The sequence below is a fragment of the Arachis stenosperma genome, chromosome 3 (genome assembly GCF_014773155.1).
Source record: "Arachis stenosperma cultivar V10309 chromosome 3, arast.V10309.gnm1.PFL2, whole genome shotgun sequence".
Lineage (NCBI taxonomy): Eukaryota > Viridiplantae > Streptophyta > Magnoliopsida > Fabales > Fabaceae > Arachis > Arachis stenosperma.
In genome coordinates, this window is record NC_080379.1 from 91,329,750 (window position 1) to 91,351,114 (window position 21,365).

A 21,365-nucleotide genomic window follows, 5' to 3' on the forward strand; every position below is an offset into this window, starting at 1 on the left:
CTTTGATATCTTTAATGTAGGCTTAACTTTCTTTCTTTCTCTTTCCTTTTAGGTTGGCCACCAAGAAGGAAAGAAAAGGAAAAGCTTCTAAATGGGGCAACAAACAAGTCCTTTTGCACAACCTTTTGGAAGAACTCATCAATTGTAGCAACCCGTCCACCTTGCTCTTCTTTGCATGCACCGAGGACGGTGCAAATTTCTAAGTGTGGGGAGGTCGTCCGACCGACGTCCATGGGTAACAACTTCATTTTTCAACACCAATTTTTCAATTTTTGTCTTTGTTAGTTAGTTGTTGCATTGCATGATAGGTTGCATATTAGTTAGAATTTGTACATATTTGACCACTTCTTTCTTATTAGGACTATTTGGTTAGGGTGATGATATCTTTTCCAAGAAAATTTATTTTAAGGCACCCTACTAATTTGAAAAATTTTTTTTGTGATAAACTTGCTTGAAGAATATATTTTGGAACATAGTTTTTGAGCTAAGAACACAAGCATGTGAGTTTTGAGCCTAATTGTGTGGTTACATTTTATAACCACTTATTTTCCATTCTTGTGTGCATTGTTCTCTTTCTATGATTGTAATCTTTGATTTGTTTGATTCTTTATGTCCATTATTCCATGTATACATGCATTTATATGATTGAGGCCATCATTTCATTTAGCTCACTTACCCAAATAGCCTACCTTTCATCAACCATTGTTAGCCAAATTTGAGCCTATTTAATCCCTTTTGTTCTTAATTTTATCACATCACTACCCCAAGTGAAAAACAATAAATGTCCTTAATTTGGATCTTTGATTAGCTTAGGATATTAAGGGTGTGTATCATTTGGGTATGGGAAACTTGGGATATTGGTTGAGAGAAAAGTGTGTTTTTATATTTTTGTTGAAGATTTTTGGGAAATTGGGTACATATTCATGCACAATATGTAAAACCATATGCATTGATCTGTTTGTATATACTTTAGAAAAAAATGATAAAGAAAAAAAAACATATATATATATATATATATATATATAAAATAAATATAGAAAAAGAGAAAAGAGAAAAAGAAATAAAAAGGGGACAAAAATGTCCCAAAGTAAAGTTCAATAAAAAAATCAATGCATATGGAATGTGAATAAAAAAAAGAATGCATGAGTATGTGAAAAAGTGGGAATCATGGGTAGCTAGGTTGTGTATTAAAATTGTATAGGTTGTTATATGTGTTTGATTAGAGCTTAGGGTAATCAAAGATTCAAATTTCAAGCTCACTTGACCATATGCATCCTACCTTTGCCCTAGCCCCATTACAACCTATGAAAAGTCCTCATGATAGTTGTATGCATGCATGAAATAATTGTTGATTGTTAGATGAAAAACAAATCATGGAAATCATGATTAGAAGAGAATTGAGTGATCGACCCTATACACTAGAGCGACTAGAGCGGATACATATCCAGTGAGGGTTCGATGCTCAATTCCTTGTTCTCGGCTTTCATGAGCTTTCTTCTTGCAAGTCTATTTGAACTTTATTTTGATATTTGAATTGGTAGAGTTTGTGAGTCGTCATATGACCTTTGCCCTACTTGCTTATATATATTCTTGGAGATTGATTTGCTTTTGACCAAGTAGGTAGAATCATATTGCATTTAGTTGCATTCATATAGATAGGTACATATAATTTCTTTGCATTGAATAAATGTTCATACCCTTTTCTTGTCCTTCTTTATTCTTAGCATGAGGACATGCTTGGTTTAAGTGTGGGGAGATTCGATAAACCCCGATTTTGTGGTTTATCTTGTGCTTATTTTGGGGGATTTTATCACCTTTTCTCACATTTATTCAATGAAATAGCATGGTTTTGTAATTCTCCCTTAATTTGTGCTTAAATGTGAAAACATACTTTTTTGGCCCTAAAATTGGTGATTTTAATTCACTTTAATTACATTTGATGCCTTGATGTATTTTTTGAGTGATTTCATGTTCATAAGGCAAGTATTGGATGGAAGAAGTGAGGAGAAAAGCATGCAAAGTGGGAGAACTCATGAAGAAATGAAGGAACTGTAAAGCTGTCAAGCCCGACCTCTTCGCACTCAAACGACCATAACTTGAGCTACAGAGGTTCAAATGAAACGGTTCCAGTTGAGTTGGAAAGCTAACATCCGGGGCTTCAAAATGATATAAATTTTGCTATATGTTGCTTTGCGTTCAGGGGCGCGCACGCGTACTTTGCGTGCGCGCGCCGATGCTGTCTGTGGCCCACTTTAATGAAATCGCCCCCAGCGATTTTGCAGCTCATTTTGGGCCCAATCGAACCCATTTCTGATGCTATTAAACCCAAGGATTGAAGGGGGAATGAACACACTTAGTCATAGTTTAGTTTTTATCATGTTTTAGGTTAGAATTCTAGAGAGAGAGGCTCTCTCCTCTCTCTAGATTTTAGGGTAGTTTTAGTTAATTCTTCTTGAATCCAAGTTTTAATTCTTGTTTTGATTTAGTTTCTCCTTTTAATTTCTTGTTATTACATCTCTACTCTTCTAGTTTTACTTGTCATTTCCTTTATTTTGTCCTCTTTTATGTTTATGAACATTGTTGAATCTTAATTTTCTTTAATGCAATTTTATGTTTGATGTTTTTTTTATTGTTGATTTGTGTTGAGATCTTACTTTCCTTGCTATTGGTAGTTGGTAGATTTTATTATTCTTGCACATTTACTATGCTTTCCTTTTATGCCTTCCAAGTATTTGATAGAATGCTTGGAAGGATGTTAGAGTAGATTTTGAGCATTCTTGGCTTGGAAAGAGTAATTAGGCAATCTTGAGTCATGAAAACCCAACTTATGTTGGTGATCTAGAGTTGTTAGCTAGTATTGTTTCCATTGACGCTAATCTTTTGCTAATTTAATTAGTGAGTTGATTAGGACTTATGGAAGATTGTTTCCATTGACGCTAATCTTTTGCTAGTTTATTTAGTAAGTTGGTTAGGACTTTTGGAATGAGATTAGCTAGTCTTGTTAGACTTTCTCCCTATTTGTTGGAGTTGACGTAATAAGATAAATTCTTGTTTATATTTGTAACATGATTGATTAATCTTGTTTGACTTTCTCCCTATTTATTGGAGTTGACTAAATAAGATGAATTAATCATGCATGACTAGGATAGAAAGCCTATGATCTCAATCCATTGCCATGAATGTCTCTCTTTATTACTTGCTTGATTTACTTTTCTTGTCATTTAAATTCTTGTCCATTTAATTTCTTGCCTCATATCAATCAAAACCCCCCTTGATCCCCATAGCCAATAATTGACCACTTCATTGCAACTCTTCATGAGACGACCCGGAGTCTAAATACTCTGGTTATTTCTTATTTGGGGTTTGTTCCTTGTGACAACCAAAATTTTTGCATGAAAGGATTATTGATTGGTTTGGAAACTATACTTCATAGCGAGACTTCATTAGATAAATTCTAAACCGTCAAGAAATCCGATCATCAATTAATCCTGAAAGTCAATGAGGATGAGTTTAAGTTGAATGTTGTCAAAGCTATGCAGCATCCAAACACCCCAAATGACTGCATGAGCATTGATATTATTGATTCTCTGGTAAAAGAGGTCAATATGACTGAGAGCCTCGAATAAGAGCTAGAGGATATCTTTAAAGATGCTCAGCCTGATCTGGAGGAACCAGAGAGAATAATAGAACCTCTGAAAATCCCTCAGGAAGAGGAAAAACCTCCCAAACCCGAGCTCAAACCAATACCACCATCCCTGAAATATGCATTTCTGGGAGAAGGTGATACCTTCTCTGTAATCATAAGCTCTACCTAAGAGCCACAGGAAGAGGAAGCACTAATTCAAGTGCTAAGGACACACAAGACAGCTCTTGGATAGTCCATCAGTGATCTTAAGGGCATTAGCCAGCCAGATGCATGCACAAGATCCTATTGGAGGGTGACGCTAAGCCAGTGGTTCAACCACAGAGGCGGCTGAATCCAACCATGAAGGAGGTGGTGCAGAAGGAGGTCACTAAATTACACTAGAGGCTGGGATTATTTATCCCATTTCTGATAGCTCCTGGGTAAGCCTTGTTCAAGTCGTCCCTAAGAAGGGTGGCATGACAGTGGTTCATAATGAAAAAAATGAACTGGTTCCTACAAGAACAGTTACAGGGTGGCATATGTGTATTGATTACAGAAGGCTCAATACAGCTACCAGAAAGGATCATTTTCCTTTACCATTCATAGACCAGATGCTAGAAAGACTAGCAGGTCATGAATACTACTGCTTCCTGGATGGATATTCAAGTTATAATCAAATTGCAGTAGATCTCCAAAATCAAGAGAAAACAGCATTCACATGCCCATCTGGAGTATTTGCATACAGAAGGATGCCATTTGGTTTGTGCAATGCACCTGCAACCTTTCAAAGATGCATGCTTTCTATTTCCCCAAAAAGGTGGAAAAATTTCTGAAAATCTTTATGGATGACTTTTCAGTATTTGGAGACTCATTCAGCTCCTGTCTTGACCATCTAGCACTTGTTCTACAGAGGTTCCAAGAGACTAACCTGGTTTTAAACTGGGAGAAATGTCACTTTATGGTAACTGAAAGAATTGTCCTTGGGCACAAAATTTCGAACAAAGGAATAGAGGTGGATCAAGCCAAGGTAGAGGTAATTGAAAAATTACCACCACTTGCCAATGTTAAGGCAATCAGAAGCTTTCTAGGGCATGCAGGATTTTATAGGAGGTTTATAAAAGATTTTTCAAAAACTGCAAAACCTCTGAGTAATCTGCTAGCTGCTGACACACCATTTATCATTGATAAGGAGTGTCTGCAGGCGTTTGAGACTCTGAAAGCTAAGCTGGTCACAGCACTAGTCATCTCTGCACCAGAGTGGACATTACCATTTGAATTAATGTGTGATGCCAGTGATCATGCCATTGGTGCAGTGTTGGGACAGAGGCATTGATGACAAGTCATCATATACCCATTTTTCAAGCTAATTTCATTTGTTTTATTAGTCTTTATGCACTTTCTTGCATCTTAAGTAAGTGATTTGGAGTGAAAATGCATAACTTCTTTAAATCAAGCAACCACCATGAAATTAATGTTAAATCATAAGGTTTAAGCTAATTTTAATTGAATTTTAATTGATTTATAAGCCTTGTGAATTTAGTGATACTTGGAGTGGTTGTTTTGGTTTATTTCAGGTGAAGAAAAGAATAAAAGAGAAAAGCGTGACCCAAGGAGAAGGAAGCGTGGTCAAAGGAAGAAAAAGTGTGCCGCATACAAAGGGGGAGGCAAGCATTGCCCTCCACAAGGGCACACTGCCCTCTAGGAGGGCAACATTGTAACAACCCTGATTTTCGAGTACGCGAGATCTTTTCTAAAGGCACGGATTTCTCCGGAAGATCAGTAAAGGGAGCACCTTTTCTATATCAACAAGTATATCTATCCTTATTGTTATTATGTCATCCTTAAGCTATAACCTCCTCTGAGGCAAGCTCGATAATGCAATCGCGAAGAACCTAGCTTTTGAACCGTATCGGTTGGCAGTTTTGATTCTGATTCTCGTAAATAGTCTCGGTTTGACGAACCGAACTCGATTCATGAGAGGAGAGAGATAATAGTATAATATTATCATTATATTAGTATTAGAAAATGCTTGAATGATATTATAAGGTTACCTGGTCTGTTTTAGTTAAAAACAGAAAATCAGTTTAACCGGGTTTACGGTTTACTGGTGCAGCTTAGCACCAGCACTCTCTGATGACTTTAGCAATGATAAGGCCTCATTATACATGTTCTATTATCATAATAAATATGTTACTAGTGTCATTTATGCTAGTAGCTCAGAAAATAATTTTTAGAGATGTTTTTACAAGTGTTCCGATACATCTAGTTTTAGTAGTTATACACCTGAGATATTTTAATATTATTTTAATCCACCTCCAAGCCAACCAATCACAACTCACCCTACACCCCCAAAACCCCCAAGGCTGCCTCATTTGCTCATTGTGGCCGAAAATCACCAAGAGAGAAAGGAGAGAAAGTTCTTGGTTCATAAATCTTCAAAGCTTGATTTCTTCTGAACTAAAACTCAAATCAAAACTCCGATTTCACCAAAATGATCCTCTCTTCTTCCTCTACATAACCATGTGACTTATCAAGGCTGGAAATAAGGTGAGATGGCTGTCTCCCTTCCTCTTCAATTCGGTTTTCAAGGAAAACCATGCAAAACATGTGTTTTCTTGATGTTTTTCCTTAGGAATCATGCTTAACTTGACTTGAGGGCCAAGAAACGTGAATTTCCAGCAACTCTAAGGTGATATATCTCTTCCTAACATGCTGAGTGAGATTTGGTCAGTTGAGAGTTTTTGGATTTAAAGTTGTTCTTGATGTGATTTAGGAGGAAAAAGTGCTAAAGGACCACCTGAAAGTCTAACTGAATTAGGAGCAGCAAAACCAGGTAGGGTTTGACGAATTTAATCTTGATTGATTGTGTTTGAGTTGTGTGATTATGATATGGTTTGGCTGTGCTTGAAATTGATTGTTTGTATGAGTAATTCTTGTTGAAATTTTGGTGAAAATTTGATGAAATTTGATGAAATTCAAGCTATGAATGTGTGTTCTTATGGCTGCTGGAAAACGAAACCCTAGAGCTTAAATTGGGGTTCAATTTGTGTTGAAATCATGTAGAAAAGATGGGGTTTTAGTGGCTGCAATTTTATTTTGAATTATGGTAAAAATCGGTTGCTGAAAAGACTGAAAAACGGGTAAAAACAGAGAAAGAATTTGAAGAATTTATGAAGAACATGAAGAACACCTTGAGTGTGATGAAGAACAATGAAGAACAGGCTTTAGATCTTAAAAAGGGCAAGGAAGTAAAATTTTGGTGTTTAAGGGGTTGTTTGGTAATTTCTGAAAGTTAGGGTGGTAAAAGTAGAAATATTAAAAGTTACGGGTGGTTAAAAGTGAATTTTAAAGGTTAAAAGTAAAAGTGAGTTAATTTTCGAAAATTTAATAATAAAATAATAAATAATAATAAAATATTAAATAATAATATTTAATTAAAAATAATATTTTAATAAAAATAATAAAATAATGCAGAAAAGGCAGTTTTCTGTAAAAGCTTTAGAAAGACAACTTTAAGTGCAGAATCTCATAATTACCTTCATAAAACACTTAGGGAGTGGTAATAACATGTTAGTGAGGAAAAGATAAAGAAAAGATAAAAGTTAAAGAAAAGATAAAAATCGAAGAAAAAGTCTGTAAAGTTTTAATGACAGAAAAACAGACAGACATTAGTGAACGAACTAGGGCAACATAGTTAGTCCTTGAGTTGCGACTAGGGTTAGGTATAATATGAAAAGTTAAACTGTTTCAGTATAGACTTAATGAACCTATACTTGGGACAAGCTAACTATTCATACCGAAATTTACATAAGCTTTAAATACATACGTTAAGCAGAGAAATCAGGGCAGAGTAGAATGACACAGAAAATAGAGTAACCAGAGTAAAGTAAAGAGATAAAGAGAAAAGGAGTAATATAGATACATTTGAAAAGAGTAATCAGAGAAGAGAAAAGAGATACAGAGAACAGAGTAATTAAAACAGAGTAAAGAGATACAGAGAAAAGAGAAATCAGAACAGGGTAAAGAAACTAAGAACAGAAGGCTTATTGAGAAGTTCCTTGTTGCTTGAGGCAACCTAAGAGAAAGTATACTATATATATATATATATATTTGTTGCTTAATGCAACCCAAGAGATATTATATGTATATGTTGCTTAATGCAACCCAAGAGATATATATATATATATATATATATATATATATATATATATATATGTTGCTTAATGCAACCCAAGAGATATTATATGTATATATATGTTGCTTAATGCAACCCAAGAGATGTTTGTTTATCTATCTGTTGCCCTGAGGCAACCCAAGAGCTTCTGTAGGGAAACTAGGATACCTACAGCAATTTTCCGTTCCCAAGAGTATATTTCCTGCGAGTAGAAAGCAGAGGCTGTCTCAATAGAGCTGCTAATAATTATATGCGCATTTATTTGAACGGAAAATCGTATCCGGGAAATCGTGAACTCGTGACCGGATAAATGTCGGGAATGCAGGTGCTAACCGACACATGAGCTCATGGCCTGTACTAGGACTAGACATGCATCATTCTTGTCTGCGCATCATTCTCTGTTGCATTTCTTTCTGTGTGTGATCTATTTCTTTGTGTTTGTCTGCTTGTATGCTATTTCTATGTTTTATTTTCTTGTATTCTTTTGTTTGTGTTCTGCTTTCTATTGCCTCTACTTTCTCTTTCTATCTTTATCTTTTGGTCACTGCTTCGCTATATTCTATTATTCGTCTGCTAATCGACCCCAAATAAATGAATATAACTAATAACCCCGACCCTACTAAGAACTCCCCAGTTCTTACCCCTTCTCTCTCCCTTCCCCTTCAGATGGAAGTAAGAGTACCTTACCGTAGTTCGTTGATGATGGTTCTGCGAAGAGGACCCTGCTCTAGATAGTCTTCTGAGTCTAGGGTGAATATCGTTCTCGGATTATACGTATATCCTGTGAGACCAGCCAACGTCTGCACCCCGTTCGTATGCGCACTTTAACCTAAATTCTGTGTACGAGACTCCCGTTGTGTGGCTACTTGATGAGGTACCAGAGGGACGTCCTATGGCAATGTCTGATCGAGCAGAGAAATAGCAGATGATGTCCTACCTTTGGTGACGTTCACCTGACTTGAGTTTTGAAGACTTAGAACGTACTTTCCCTCGCTTTAGTAGTTTAGAGGGACTAGGCAAGTATAGAGTCTAGGCTAGCCTGGGTGCCAGCTTAGGGACTTCTTGAACAGGTCAGGACCTGGGATGTTATATGTATGTATATGTATATAATTATTATCTAGCTATATCTAGGGGTGTTCTAACTAAAGGTCTATACTCTAACAAAGGCTGGATAAATGAATGTTGCTAGCTACTCGTGATGTATTTATGTGTGGTTGTTTATAAATGTTTTATCTGTTATCAGTTGTGAATTGATTATGTATGATTCCGTCTATTAACCCAAATGTTTTCAAACAAAAAAAAATATACCTCGCAAATTAACCACGTTTTTAACAACGAATCAGGCTCATATGATAAATAATAGATAATAATTAGGAGAACAAATTGGTAGCGCTCAGTTTCCGGTATGATCTAGACATATTGAAAATTGGGTCGTTACAATTTGGTATCAGAGCAGTTCGTTCCCGGTAGAGCCTGGGGAGTAGACTGACTATGCTTCATTGCATACTCTGTTGTGTGTCTCATGCGTATAGGATATCCCAGTGATATATATTGCATGATTGTCTCTGTGTTTTCATTCTGGGAATGTTCACACTTGACTTGAAGTGTTAAGACTGATCACCTTAATAATGATTGTTTGGTGTGAACGGGACTACGATGGGTTCACGGAGACGAGGCGTACGGGAAGGAATTCCTAATGTTAACTACGAGAGGGAACAGGAGACATTTATGACTACCATGAACGCTGTGGCTGAGGCAGTGCGTGAGGCTGCAGTAGCAGCGGCTAGGGCTGTTGATCGTCTTGGAGTGAGAAACGGGAATGAGAATGAGCATGGGGAAGATAGTGGAAATGATGAGAATAACTTAGGGCATCTCGAAAGACCTATGACCCTTGCGACCTTTCTGAAAGTTAAACCGCCTAAGTTTAAAGGTACACTTGTTGCGACTGATGCTGACAATTGGTTCCGAGCTATTGAACGATCACTGCGAGCACAGCATGTTTCGGAAGGCCAACACGTGGAGTTTGCTACTTATATGCTGGAAGGAGAGGCTGAGTATTGGTGGCAGGGGGTACAGCGACTGTTGTAACAAGATGAAGGCGATATTCCTTGGAATACTTTTAAGGACGAATTTTATAAGAAGTATTTTCCGAGGGCAGCTCGTGATGCTAAGGAGATGGAACTTATGCAGCTGAAACAGGGTAATACAACTATTGCTGAATTTGCCCGTAAATTTGATGACTTGTGCCGTTTCTCCAAAATCTGCCAAGGGAATCCTGCTGACTTTGAAGAATGGGAGTGCTTGAAGTTCGAAGGGGGCCTTCGTGAGGATCTGATGAGTTCAGTAGTTCCATTGGAGATACAAAATTTTTCTGAGCTAGTTAATAAGTGTAAGTTAGTGGAAGAATGTGCTAAGAAGGTAATTGCCTCTAAAGCAAGTCGTCAAGGATTTCCACCAAGGAACTACAATAGCTATAGTTGGCAACCATGAAGGACAAACTTCAAGACCCCTGGTGTGCCACAACGAAGGAACCCACAAGCTGGTAACGCTCCTGCTCGCCCTACGAGTGGAAACGGAGGTAGACTAAGGCAGGATAATGGTAAACGACCCCAGCAGGCACAGGTGAATACTACATGTAGGCAGTGTGGGAAGGATCATGGTAATAGCCCCTGTTTGTTTGGAACATTCAAGTGTTATATTTGTAACGAACCAGGGCATATGGCTAAGAACTACCCAAAAAGGTTTACCCAGAATCCAGCGCGAACCCAGCAACAAGGTCGAGTGTTTGCTATGACTGCTGATGATGCTATGCAATCAGACGACCTGATCCAAGGTCAGTGTATTGTCAAAGATCGATTTCTAACTGTACTGTATGACTCGGGTGCATTGCATTCATTTGTTTCTTTAACTATTGCTCATGAGTTGGGACTAGATTTCTCTGATTTAAACATTGATCTAATTGTCCATACACCTGCGTCCCAAAATGCTTTGACCAGTTTAGTGTGCCTGCAAGTACCATTCGCTATTAGGAACAGGACTTTTATACACGATCTAATCTGCTTATCTCCATCTGGCTTAGAAGTTTTTTTAGGATTAGATTGGTTATCTAAGTATCATGTTTTCTTTGATTATTTTAAAAGAACTACTGTTATTCCATCTAATAGTCTATGTACTAAACCATTTTTGTCCCACACCTTATATCTGAATTCTGTAAGAGTTACCTTAGGTGGGAGTGATTGTGAGGGGTACGTTCTGTTAGCGGCTAGCTCGAATGATAGTGAATTGAGCTTAGAACGGACCCAAATGGTGAAAGAATTTCCTGATGTTTTCTTGGACGACATACCTGAGTTTCTTCCTCAGTAAGAGATAAAATTCAGCATTGATCTAGTACCTGGAACCGGACCGATTTTCATAGCACCGTACCGGATGTCACCATTGCTTGCAGAGTTGAAGAAGCTATGAGATGGGATCGTAGTGGCCTATGGAGGTACAAGAACAGAATTTGTGTGCCTAACTCTGGAGAATTGCAACAAAAGATTCTTACAGAAGCTCATCAAAGTAGACTTTCTATGCATCCTGGAGTGACAAAGATGTATTGAGACTTGAAACAAATGTTCTGGTGGCCAGGCTTAAAGAGAAAAGTAGCTGATTATGTCTCAAGATGATTAACCTGCCAGAAGGTGAAGGTGGAACATCAGAAGCCGTCAGGAACCCTGCAACCCTTAGAAATACCACAATGGAAATGGGATACCTTCGTAAATTGTTTCAGATTGAGATCCGAGGTTTACTTCCAGATTCTGGGGAGTTTTCCAGAAAGCTTTAGGAACAGAATTGCATATGAGTACATCATACCATCCTCAGACATACGGACAATCAGAGCGAACAATCCAGACATTAGAATACATGTTAAGATCTTGTGGGATGGATAACCAGGGCAGTTGGGATAAGTGTTTGCCATTGGTCGAGTTCGTCTACAACAACAGTTACCAACAAAGTATTGGGATGGCACCATATGAAGCTCTCTATGGAAAAAGATGTCGGACACCATTGTGTTGGAATGACGATGGAGAAGCTAGTGTTTTAGGTCTAGACTTAGTGTAAGAAACTACTGAGAAGATAAAGGAGATTCGTCGGAAGATCCAGACAGCACAGAGTCGTCAAAAGAGCTATGCCGATAATAGACGTAGACCCTTAGAGTTTAGTGACGGAAACCGTGTCTTACTAGAAGTAACTTCAATTATTGGAATAGGTAGAGCCCTTAAGACTAAAAGGCTTAACCCGCAATACATGGAACCTTTCCAAATACTTAAAAGAGTCGGTCTAGTAGCTTATCAAATAGTCCTTCCTCCTTATTTATCAAACCTTCATGATGTTTTTCATGTCTCACAACTTAGGAAATATATTCCCGATGAGAGTCACATTTTACGACCAGAAACAGTATAGTTATGAAATCATTTGACATATCAAGCATCACCAGTTCAGATCGTAGGAAGAAGTGATAAGCAGTTAAGAGGAAAAACTGTTCGCTTAGTCAAAGTAGCTTGGGGACAAAGAGGAGAAGAAGAGCACACTTGGGAACTGGAGGATAAGATGAAAGTTGATTACCCGCATCCAGTCTCAGGTAACTGAAATTTTGAGGGCAAAATTTTCTTTTAGGAGGGTAGAATCTAACAACCCTGATTTTCGAGTACGCGAGATCTTTTCTAAAGGCACGGATTTCTCCGGAAGATCAGTAAAGGGAGCACCTTTTCTATATCAACAAGTATATCTATCCTTATTGTTATTATGTCATCCTTAAGCTATAACCTCCTCTGAGGCAAGCTCGATAATGCAATCGTGAAGAACCTAGCTTTTGAACCGTATCGGTTGGCAGTTTTGATTCTGATTCTCGTAAATAGTCTCGGTTTGACGAACCAGACTCGATTCATGAGAGGAGAGAGATAATAGTATAATATTATCATTATATTAGTATTAGAAAATGCTTGAATGATATTATAAGGTTACCTGGTCTGTTTTAGTTAAAAACAGAAAATCAGTTTAACCGGGTTTACGGTTTACTGGTGCAGCTTAGCACCAGCACTCTCTGATGACTTTAGCAATGATAAGGCCTCATTATACATGTTCTATTATCATAATAAATATGTTACTAGTGTCATTTATGCTAGTAGCTCAGAAAATAATTTTTAGAGATGTTTTTACAAGTGTTCCGATACATCTAGTTTTAGTAGTTATACACCTGAGATATTTTAATATTATTTTAATCCACCTCCAAGCCAACCAATCACAACTCACCCTACACCCCCAAAACCCCCAAGGCTGCCTCATTTGCTCATTGTGGCCGAAAATCACCAAGAGAGAAAGGAGAGAAAGTTCTTGGTTCATAAATCTTCAAAGCTTGATTTCTTCTGAACTAAAACTCAAATCAAAACTCCGATTTCACCAAAATGATCCTCTCTTCTTCCTCTACATAACCATGTGACTTATCAAGGCTGGAAATAAGGTGAGATGGCTGTCTCCCTTCCTCTTCAATTCGGTTTTCAAGGAAAACCATGCAAAACATGTGTTTTCTTGATGTTTTTCCTTAGGAATCATGCTTAACTTGACTTGAGGGCCAAGAAACGTGAATTTCCAGCAACTCTAAGGTGATATATCTCTTCCTAACATGCTGAGTGAGATTTGGTCAGTTGAGAGTTTTTGGATTTAAAGTTGTTCTTGATGTGATTTAGGAGGAAAAAGTGCTAAAGGACCACCTGAAAGTCTAACTGAATTAGGAGCAGCAAAACCAGGTAGGGTTTGACGAATTTAATCTTGATTGATTGTGTTTGAGTTGTGTGATTATGATATGGTTTGGCTGTGCTTGAAATTGATTGTTTGTATGAGTAATTCTTGTTGAAATTTTGGTGAAAATTTGATGAAATTTGATGAAATTCAAGCTATGAATGTGTGTTCTTATGGCTGCTGGAAAACGAAACCCTAGAGCTTAAATTGGGGTTCAATTTGTGTTGAAATCATGTAGAAAAGATGGGGTTTTAGTGGCTGCAATTTTATTTTGAATTATGGTAAAAATCGGTTGCTGAAAAGACTGAAAAACGGGTAAAAACAGAGAAAGAATTTGAAGAATTTATGAAGAACATGAAGAACACCTTGAGTGTGATGAAGAACAATGAAGAACAGGCTTTAGATCTTAAAAAGGGCAAGGAAGTAAAATTTTTGGTGTTTAAGGGGTTGTTTGGTAATTTCTGAAAGTTAGGGTGGTAAAAGTAGAAATATTAAAAGTTACGGGTGGTTAAAAGTGAATTTTAAAGGTTAAAAGTAAAAGTGAGTTAATTTTCGAAAATTTAATAATAAAATAATAAATAATAATAAAATATTAAATAATAATATTTAATTAAAAATAATATTTTAATAAAAATAATAAAATAATGCAGAAAAGGCAGTTTTCTGTAAAAGCTTTAGAAAGACAACTTTAAGTGCAGAATCTCATAATTACTTTCATAAAACACTTAGGGAGTGGTAATAACATGTTAGTGAGGAAAAGATAAAGAAAAGATAAAAGTTAAAGAAAAGATAAAAATCGAAGAAAAAGTCTGTAAAGTTTTAATGACAGAAAAACAGACAGACATTAGTGAACGAACTAGGGCAACATAGTTAGTCCTTGAGTTGCGACTAGGGTTAGGTATAATATGAAAAGTTAAACTGTTTCAGTATAGACTTAATGAACCTATACTTGGGACAAGCTAACTATTCATACCGAAATTTACATAAGCTTTAAATACATACGTTAAGCAGAGAAATCAGGGCAGAGTAGAATGACACAGAAAATAGAGTAACCAGAGTAAAGTAAAGAGATAAAGAGAAAAGGAGTAATATAGATACATTTGAAAAGAGTAATCAGAGAAGAGAAAAGAGATACAGAGAACAGAGTAATTAAAACAGAGTAAAGAGATACAGAGAAAAGAGAAATCAGAACAGGGTAAAGAAACTAAGAACAGAAGGCTTATTGAGAAGTTCCTTGTTGCTTGAGGCAACCTAAGAGAAAGTATACTATATATATATATATTTGTTGCTTAATGCAACCCAAGAGATATTATATGTATATGTTGCTTAATGCAACCCAAGAGATATTATATATATATATATATATGTTGCTTAATGCAACCCAAGAGATATTATATGTATATATATGTTGCTTAATGCAACCCAAGAGATGTTTGTTTATCTATCTGTTGCCCTGAGGCAACCCAAGAGCTTCTGTAGGGAAACTAGGATACCTACAGCAATTTTCCGTTCCCAAGAGTATATTTCCTGCGAGTAGAAAGCAGAGGCTGTCTCAATAGAGCTGCTAATAATTATATGCGCATTTATTTGAACGGAAAATCGTATCCGGGAAATCGTGAACTCGTGACCGGATAAATGTCGGGAATGCAGGTGCTAACCGACACATGAGCTCATGGCCTGTACTAGGACTAGACATGCATCATTCTTGTCTGCGCATCATTCTCTGTTGCATTTCTTTCTGTGTGTGATCTATTTCTTTGTGTTTGTCTGCTTGTATGCTATTTCTATGTTTTATTTTCTTGTATTCTTTTGTTTGTGTTCTGCTTTCTATTGCCTCTACTTTCTCTTTCTATCTTTATCTTTTGGTCACTGCTTCGCTATATTCTATTATTCGTCTGCTAATCGACCCCAAATAAATGAATATAACTAATAACCCCGACCCTACTAAGAACTCCCCAGTTCTTACCCCTTCTCTCTCCCTTCCCCTTCAAATGGAAGTAAGAGTGCCTTACCGTAGTTCGTTGATGATGGTTCTGCGAAGAGGACCCTGCTCTAGATAGTCTTCTGAGTCTAGGGTGAATATCGTTCTCGGATTATACGTATATCCTGTGAGACCAGCCAACGTCTGCACCCCGTTCGTATGCGCACTTTAACCTAAATTCTGTGTACGAGACTCCCGTTGTGTGGCTACTTGATGAGGTACCAGAGGGACGTCCTATGGCAATGTCTGATCGAGCAGAGAAATAGCAGATGATGTCCTACCTTTGGTGACGTTCACCTGACTTGAGTTTTGAAGACTTAGAACGTACTTTCCCTCGCTTTAGTAGTTTAGAGGGACTAGGCAAGTATAGAGTCTAGGCTAGCCTGGGTGCCAGCTTAGGGACTTCTTGAACAGGTCAGGACCTGGGATGTTATATGTATGTATATGTATATAAATTATCTAGCTATATCTAGGGGTGTTCTAACTAAAGGTCTATACTCTAACAAAGGCTGGATAAATGAATGTTGCTAGCTACTCGTGATGTATTTATGTGTGGTTGTTTATAAATGTTTTATCTGTTATCAGTTGTGAATTGATTATGTATGATTCCGTCTATTAACCCAAATGTTTTCAAACAAAAAAAAATATACCTCGCAAATTAACCACGTTTTTAACAACGAATCAGGCTCATATGATAAATAATAGATAATAATTAGGAGAACAAATTGGTAGCGCTCAGTTTCCGGTATGATCTAGACATATTGAAAATTGGGTCGTTACAATTTGGTATCAGAGCAGTTCGTTCCCGGTAGAGCCTGGGGAGTAGACTGACTATGCTTCATTGCATACTCTGTTGTGTGTCTCATGCGTATAGGATATCCCAGTGATATATTGCATGATTGTCTCTGTGTTTTCATTCTGGGAATGTTCACACTTGACTTGAAGTGTTAAGACTGATCACCTTAATAATGATTGTTTGGTGTGAACGGGACTACGATGGGTTCACGGAGACGAGGCGTACGGGAAGGAATTCCTAATGTTAACTACGAGAGGGAACAGGAGACATTTATGACTACCATGAACGCTGTGGCTGAGGCAGTGCGTGAGGCTGCAGTAGCAGCGGCTAGGGCTGTTGATCGTCTTGGAGTGAGAAACGGGAATGAGAATGAGCATGGGGAAGATAGTGGAAATGATGAGAATAACTTAGGGCATCTCGAAAGACCTATGACCCTTGCGACCTTTCTGAAAGTTAAACCGCCTAAGTTTAAAGGTACACTTGTTGCGACTGATGCTGACAATTGGTTCCGAGCTATTGAACGATCACTGCGAGCACAGCATGTTTCGGAAGGCCAACACGTGGAGTTTGCTACTTATATGCTGGAAGGAGAGGCTGAGTATTGGTGGCAGGGGGTACAGCGACTGTTGTAACAAGATGAAGGCGATATTCCTTGGAATACTTTTAAGGACGAATTTTATAAGAAGTATTTTCCGAGGGCAGCTCGTGATGCTAAGGAGATGGAACTTATGCAGCTGAAACAGGGTAATACAACTATTGCTGAATTTGCCCGTAAATTTGATGACTTGTGCCGTTTCTCCAAAATATGCCAAGGGAATCCTGCTGACTTTGAAGAATGGGAGTGCTTGAAGTTCGAAGGGGGCCTTCGTGAGGATCTGATGAGTTCAGTAGTTCCATTGGAGATACAAAATTTTTCTGAGCTAGTTAATAAGTGTAAGTTAGTGGAAGAATGTGCTAAGAAGGTAATTGCCTCTAAAGCAAGTCGTCAAGGATTTCCACCAAGGAACTACAATAGCTATAGTTGGCAACCATGAAGGACAAACTTCAAGACCCCTGGTGTGCCACAACGAAGGAACCCACAAGCTGGTAACGCTCCTGCTCGCCCTACGAGTGGAAACGGAGGTAGACTAAGGCAGGATAATGGTAAACGACCCCAGCAGGCACAGGTGAATACTACATGTAGGCAGTGTGGGAAGGATCATGGTAATAGCCCCTGTTTGTTTGGAACATTCAAGTGTTATATTTGTAACGAACCAGGGCATATGGCTAAGAACTACCCAAAAAGGTTTACCCAGAATCCAGCGCGAACCCAGCAACAAGGTCGAGTGTTTGCTATGACTGCTGATGATGCTATGCAATCAGACGACCTGATCCAAGGTCAGTGTATTGTCAAAGATCGATTTCTAACTGTACTGTATGACTCGGGTGCATTGCATTCATTTGTTTCTTTAACTATTGCTCATGAGTTGGGACTAGATTTCTCTGATTTAAACATTGATCTAATTGTCCATACACCTGCGTCCCAAAATGCTTTGACCAGTTTAGTGTGCCTGCAAGTACCATTCGCTATTAGGAACAGGACTTTTATACACGATCTAATCTGCTTATCTCCATCTGGCTTAGAAGTTTTTTTAGGATTAGATTGGTTATCTAAGTATCATGTTTTCTTTGATTATTTTAAAAGAACTACTGTTATTCCATCTAATAGTCTATGTACTAAACCATTTTTGTCCCACACCTTATATCTGAATTCTGTAAGAGTTACCTTAGGTGGGAGTGATTGTGAGGGGTACGTTCTGTTAGCGGCTAGCTCGAATGATAGTGAATTGAGCTTAGAACGGACCCAAATGGTGAAAGAATTTCCTGATGTTTTCTTGGACGACATACCTGAGTTTCTTCCTCAGTAAGAGATAAAATTCAGCATTGATCTAGTACCTGGAACCGGACCGATTTTCATAGCACCGTACCGGATGTCACCATTGCTTGCAGAGTTGAAGAAGCTATGAGATGGGATCGTAGTGGCCTATGGAGGTACAAGAACAGAATTTGTGTGCCTAACTCTGGAGAATTGCAACAAAAGATTCTTACAGAAGCTCATCAAAGTAGACTTTCTATGCATCCTGGAGTGACAAAGATGTATTGAGACTTGAAACAAATGTTCTGGTGGCCAGGCTTAAAGAGAAAAGTAGCTGATTATGTCTCAAGATGATTAACCTGCCAGAAGGTGAAGGTGGAACATCAGAAGCCGTCAGGAACCCTGCAACCCTTAGAAATACCACAATGGAAATGGGATACCTTCGTAAATTGTTTCAGATTGAGATCCGAGGTTTACTTCCAGATTCTGGGGAGTTTTCCAGAAAGCTTTAGGAACAGAATTGCATATGAGTACATCATACCATCCTCAGACATACGGACAATCAGAGCGAACAATCCAGACATTAGAATACATGTTAAGATCTTGTGGGATGGATAACCAGGGCAGTTGGGATAAGTGTTTGCCATTGGTCGAGTTCGTCTACAACAACAGTTACCAACAAAGTATTGGGATGGCACCATATGAAGCTCTCTATGGAAAAAGATGTCGGACACCATTGTGTTGGAATGACGATGGAGAAGCTAGTGTTTTAGGTCTAGACTTAGTGTAAGAAACTACTGAGAAGATAAAGGAGATTCGTCGGAAGATCCAGACAGCACAGAGTCGTCAAAAGAGCTATGCCGATAATAGACGTAGACCCTTAGAGTTTAGTGACGGAAACCGTGTCTTACTAGAAGTAACTTCAATTATTGGAATAGGTAGAGCCCTTAAGACTAAAAGGCTTAACCCGCAATACATGGAACCTTTCCAAATACTTAAAAGAGTCGGTCTAGTAGCTTATCAAATAGTCCTTCCTCCTTATTTATCAAACCTTCATGATGTTTTTCATGTCTCACAACTTAGGAAATATATTCCCGATGAGAGTCACATTTTACGACCAGAAACAGTATAGTTATGAAATCATTTGACATATCAAGCATCACCAGTTCAGATCGTAGGAAGAAGTGATAAGCAGTTAAGAGGAAAAACTGTTCGCTTAGTCAAAGTAGCTTGGGGACAAAGAGGAGAAGAAGAGCACACTTGGGAACTGGAGGATAAGATGAAAGTTGATTACCCGCATCCAGTCTCAGGTAACTGAAATTTTGAGGGCAAAATTTTCTTTTAGGAGGGTAGAATGTAACAACCCTGATTTTCGAGTACGCGAGATCTTTTCTAAAGGCACGGATTTCTCCGGAAGATCAGTAAAGGGAGCACCTTTTCTATATCAACAAGTATATCTATCCTTATTGTTATTATGTCATCCTTAAGCTATAACCTCCTCTGAGGCAAGCTCGATAATGCAATCGTGAAGAACCTAGCTTTTGAACCGTATCGGTTGGCAGTTTTGATTCTGATTCTCGTAAATAGTCTCGGTTTGACGAACCAGACTCGATTCATGAGAGGAGAGAGATAATAGTATAATATTATCATTATATTAGTATTAGAAAATGCTTGAATGATATTATAAGGTTACCTGGTCTGTTTTAGTTAAAAACAGAAAATCAGTTTAACCGGGTTTACGGTTTACTGGTGCAGCTTAGCACCAGCACTCTCTGATGACTTTAGCAATGATAAGGCCTCATTATACATGTTCTATTATCATAATAAATATGTTACTAGTGTCATTTATGCTAGTAGCTCAGAAAATAATTTTTAGAGATGTTTTTACAAGTGTTCCGATACATCTAGTTTTAGTAGTTATACACCTGAGATATTTTAATATTATTTTAATCCACCTCCAAGCCAACCAATCACAACTCACCCTACACCCCCAAAACCCCCAAGGCTGCCTCATTTGCTCATTGTGGCCGAAAATCACCAAGAGAGAAAGGAGAGAAAGTTCTTGGTTCATAAATCTTCAAAGCTTGATTTCTTCTGAACTAAAACTCAAATCAAAACTCCGATTTCACCAAAATGATCCTCTCTTCTTCCTCTACATAACCATGTGACTTATCAAGGCTGGAAATAAGGTGAGATGGCTGTCTCCCTTCCTCTTCAATTCGGTTTTCAAGGAAAACCATGCAAAACATGTGTTTTCTTGATGTTTTTCCTTAGGAATCATGCTTAACTTGACTTGAGGGCCAAGAAACGTGAATTTCCAGCAACTCTAAGGTGATATATCTCTTCCTAACATGCTGAGTGAGATTTGGTCAGTTGAGAGTTTTTGGATTTAAAGTTGTTCTTGATGTGATTTAGGAGGAAAAAGTGCTAAAGGACCACCTGAAAGTCTAACTGAATTAGGAGCAGCAAAACCAGGTAGGGTTTGACGAATTTAATCTTGATTGATTGTGTTTGAGTTGTGTGATTATGATATGGTTTGGCTGTGCTTGAAATTGATTGTTTGTATGAGTAATTCTTGTTGAAATTTTGGTGAAAATTTGATGAAATTTGATGAAATTCAAGCTATGAATGTGTGTTCTTATGGCTGCTGGAAAACGAAACCCTAGAGCTTAAATTGGGGTTCAATTTGTGTTGAAATCATGTAGAAAAGATGGGGTTTTAGTGGCTGCAATTTTATTTTGAATTATGGTAAAAATCGGTTGCTGAAAAGACTGAAAAACGGGTAAAAACAGAGAAAGAATTTGAAGAATTTATGAAGAACATGAAGAACACCTTGAGTGTGATGAAGAACAATGAAGAACAGGCTTTAGATCTTAAAAAGGGCAAGGAAGTAAAATTTTGGTGTTTAAGGGGTTGTTTGGTAATTTCTGAAAGTTAGGGTGGTAAAAGTAGAAATATTAAAAGTTACGGGTGGTTAAAAGTGAATTTTAAAGGTTAAAAGTAAAAGTGAGTTAATTTTCGAAAATTTAATAATAAAATAATAAATAATAATAAAATATTAAATAATAATATTTAATTAAAATAATATTTTAATAAAAATAATAAAATAATGCGGAAAAGGCAGTTTTCTGTAAAAGCTTTAGAAAGACAACTTTA

General features: G+C 37.6%; 2 protein-coding genes across 2 annotated transcripts; both read left to right on the plus strand.

Annotated features, from left to right (window-relative positions):
- The first annotated feature begins 9,455 nt into the window (after positions 1-9,455).
- Positions 9,456-11,162, plus strand: LOC130966380 (uncharacterized). Its single transcript, XM_057891176.1, has 3 exons — positions 9,456-9,869; positions 9,924-10,217; positions 10,305-11,162. Exons 1-3 carry the CDS (start codon positions 9,456-9,458, stop codon positions 11,160-11,162), a joined length of 1,566 nt encoding a protein of 521 aa, XP_057747159.1.
- A 5,392-nt stretch (positions 11,163-16,554) lies between these two features.
- LOC130966381 (uncharacterized) lies at positions 16,555-18,261 on the plus strand. The gene is made up of 3 exons (XM_057891177.1): positions 16,555-16,968; positions 17,023-17,316; positions 17,404-18,261. Exons 1-3 carry the CDS (start codon positions 16,555-16,557, stop codon positions 18,259-18,261), a joined length of 1,566 nt encoding a protein of 521 aa, XP_057747160.1.
- The last annotated feature ends 3,104 nt before the right edge of the window (positions 18,262-21,365 follow it).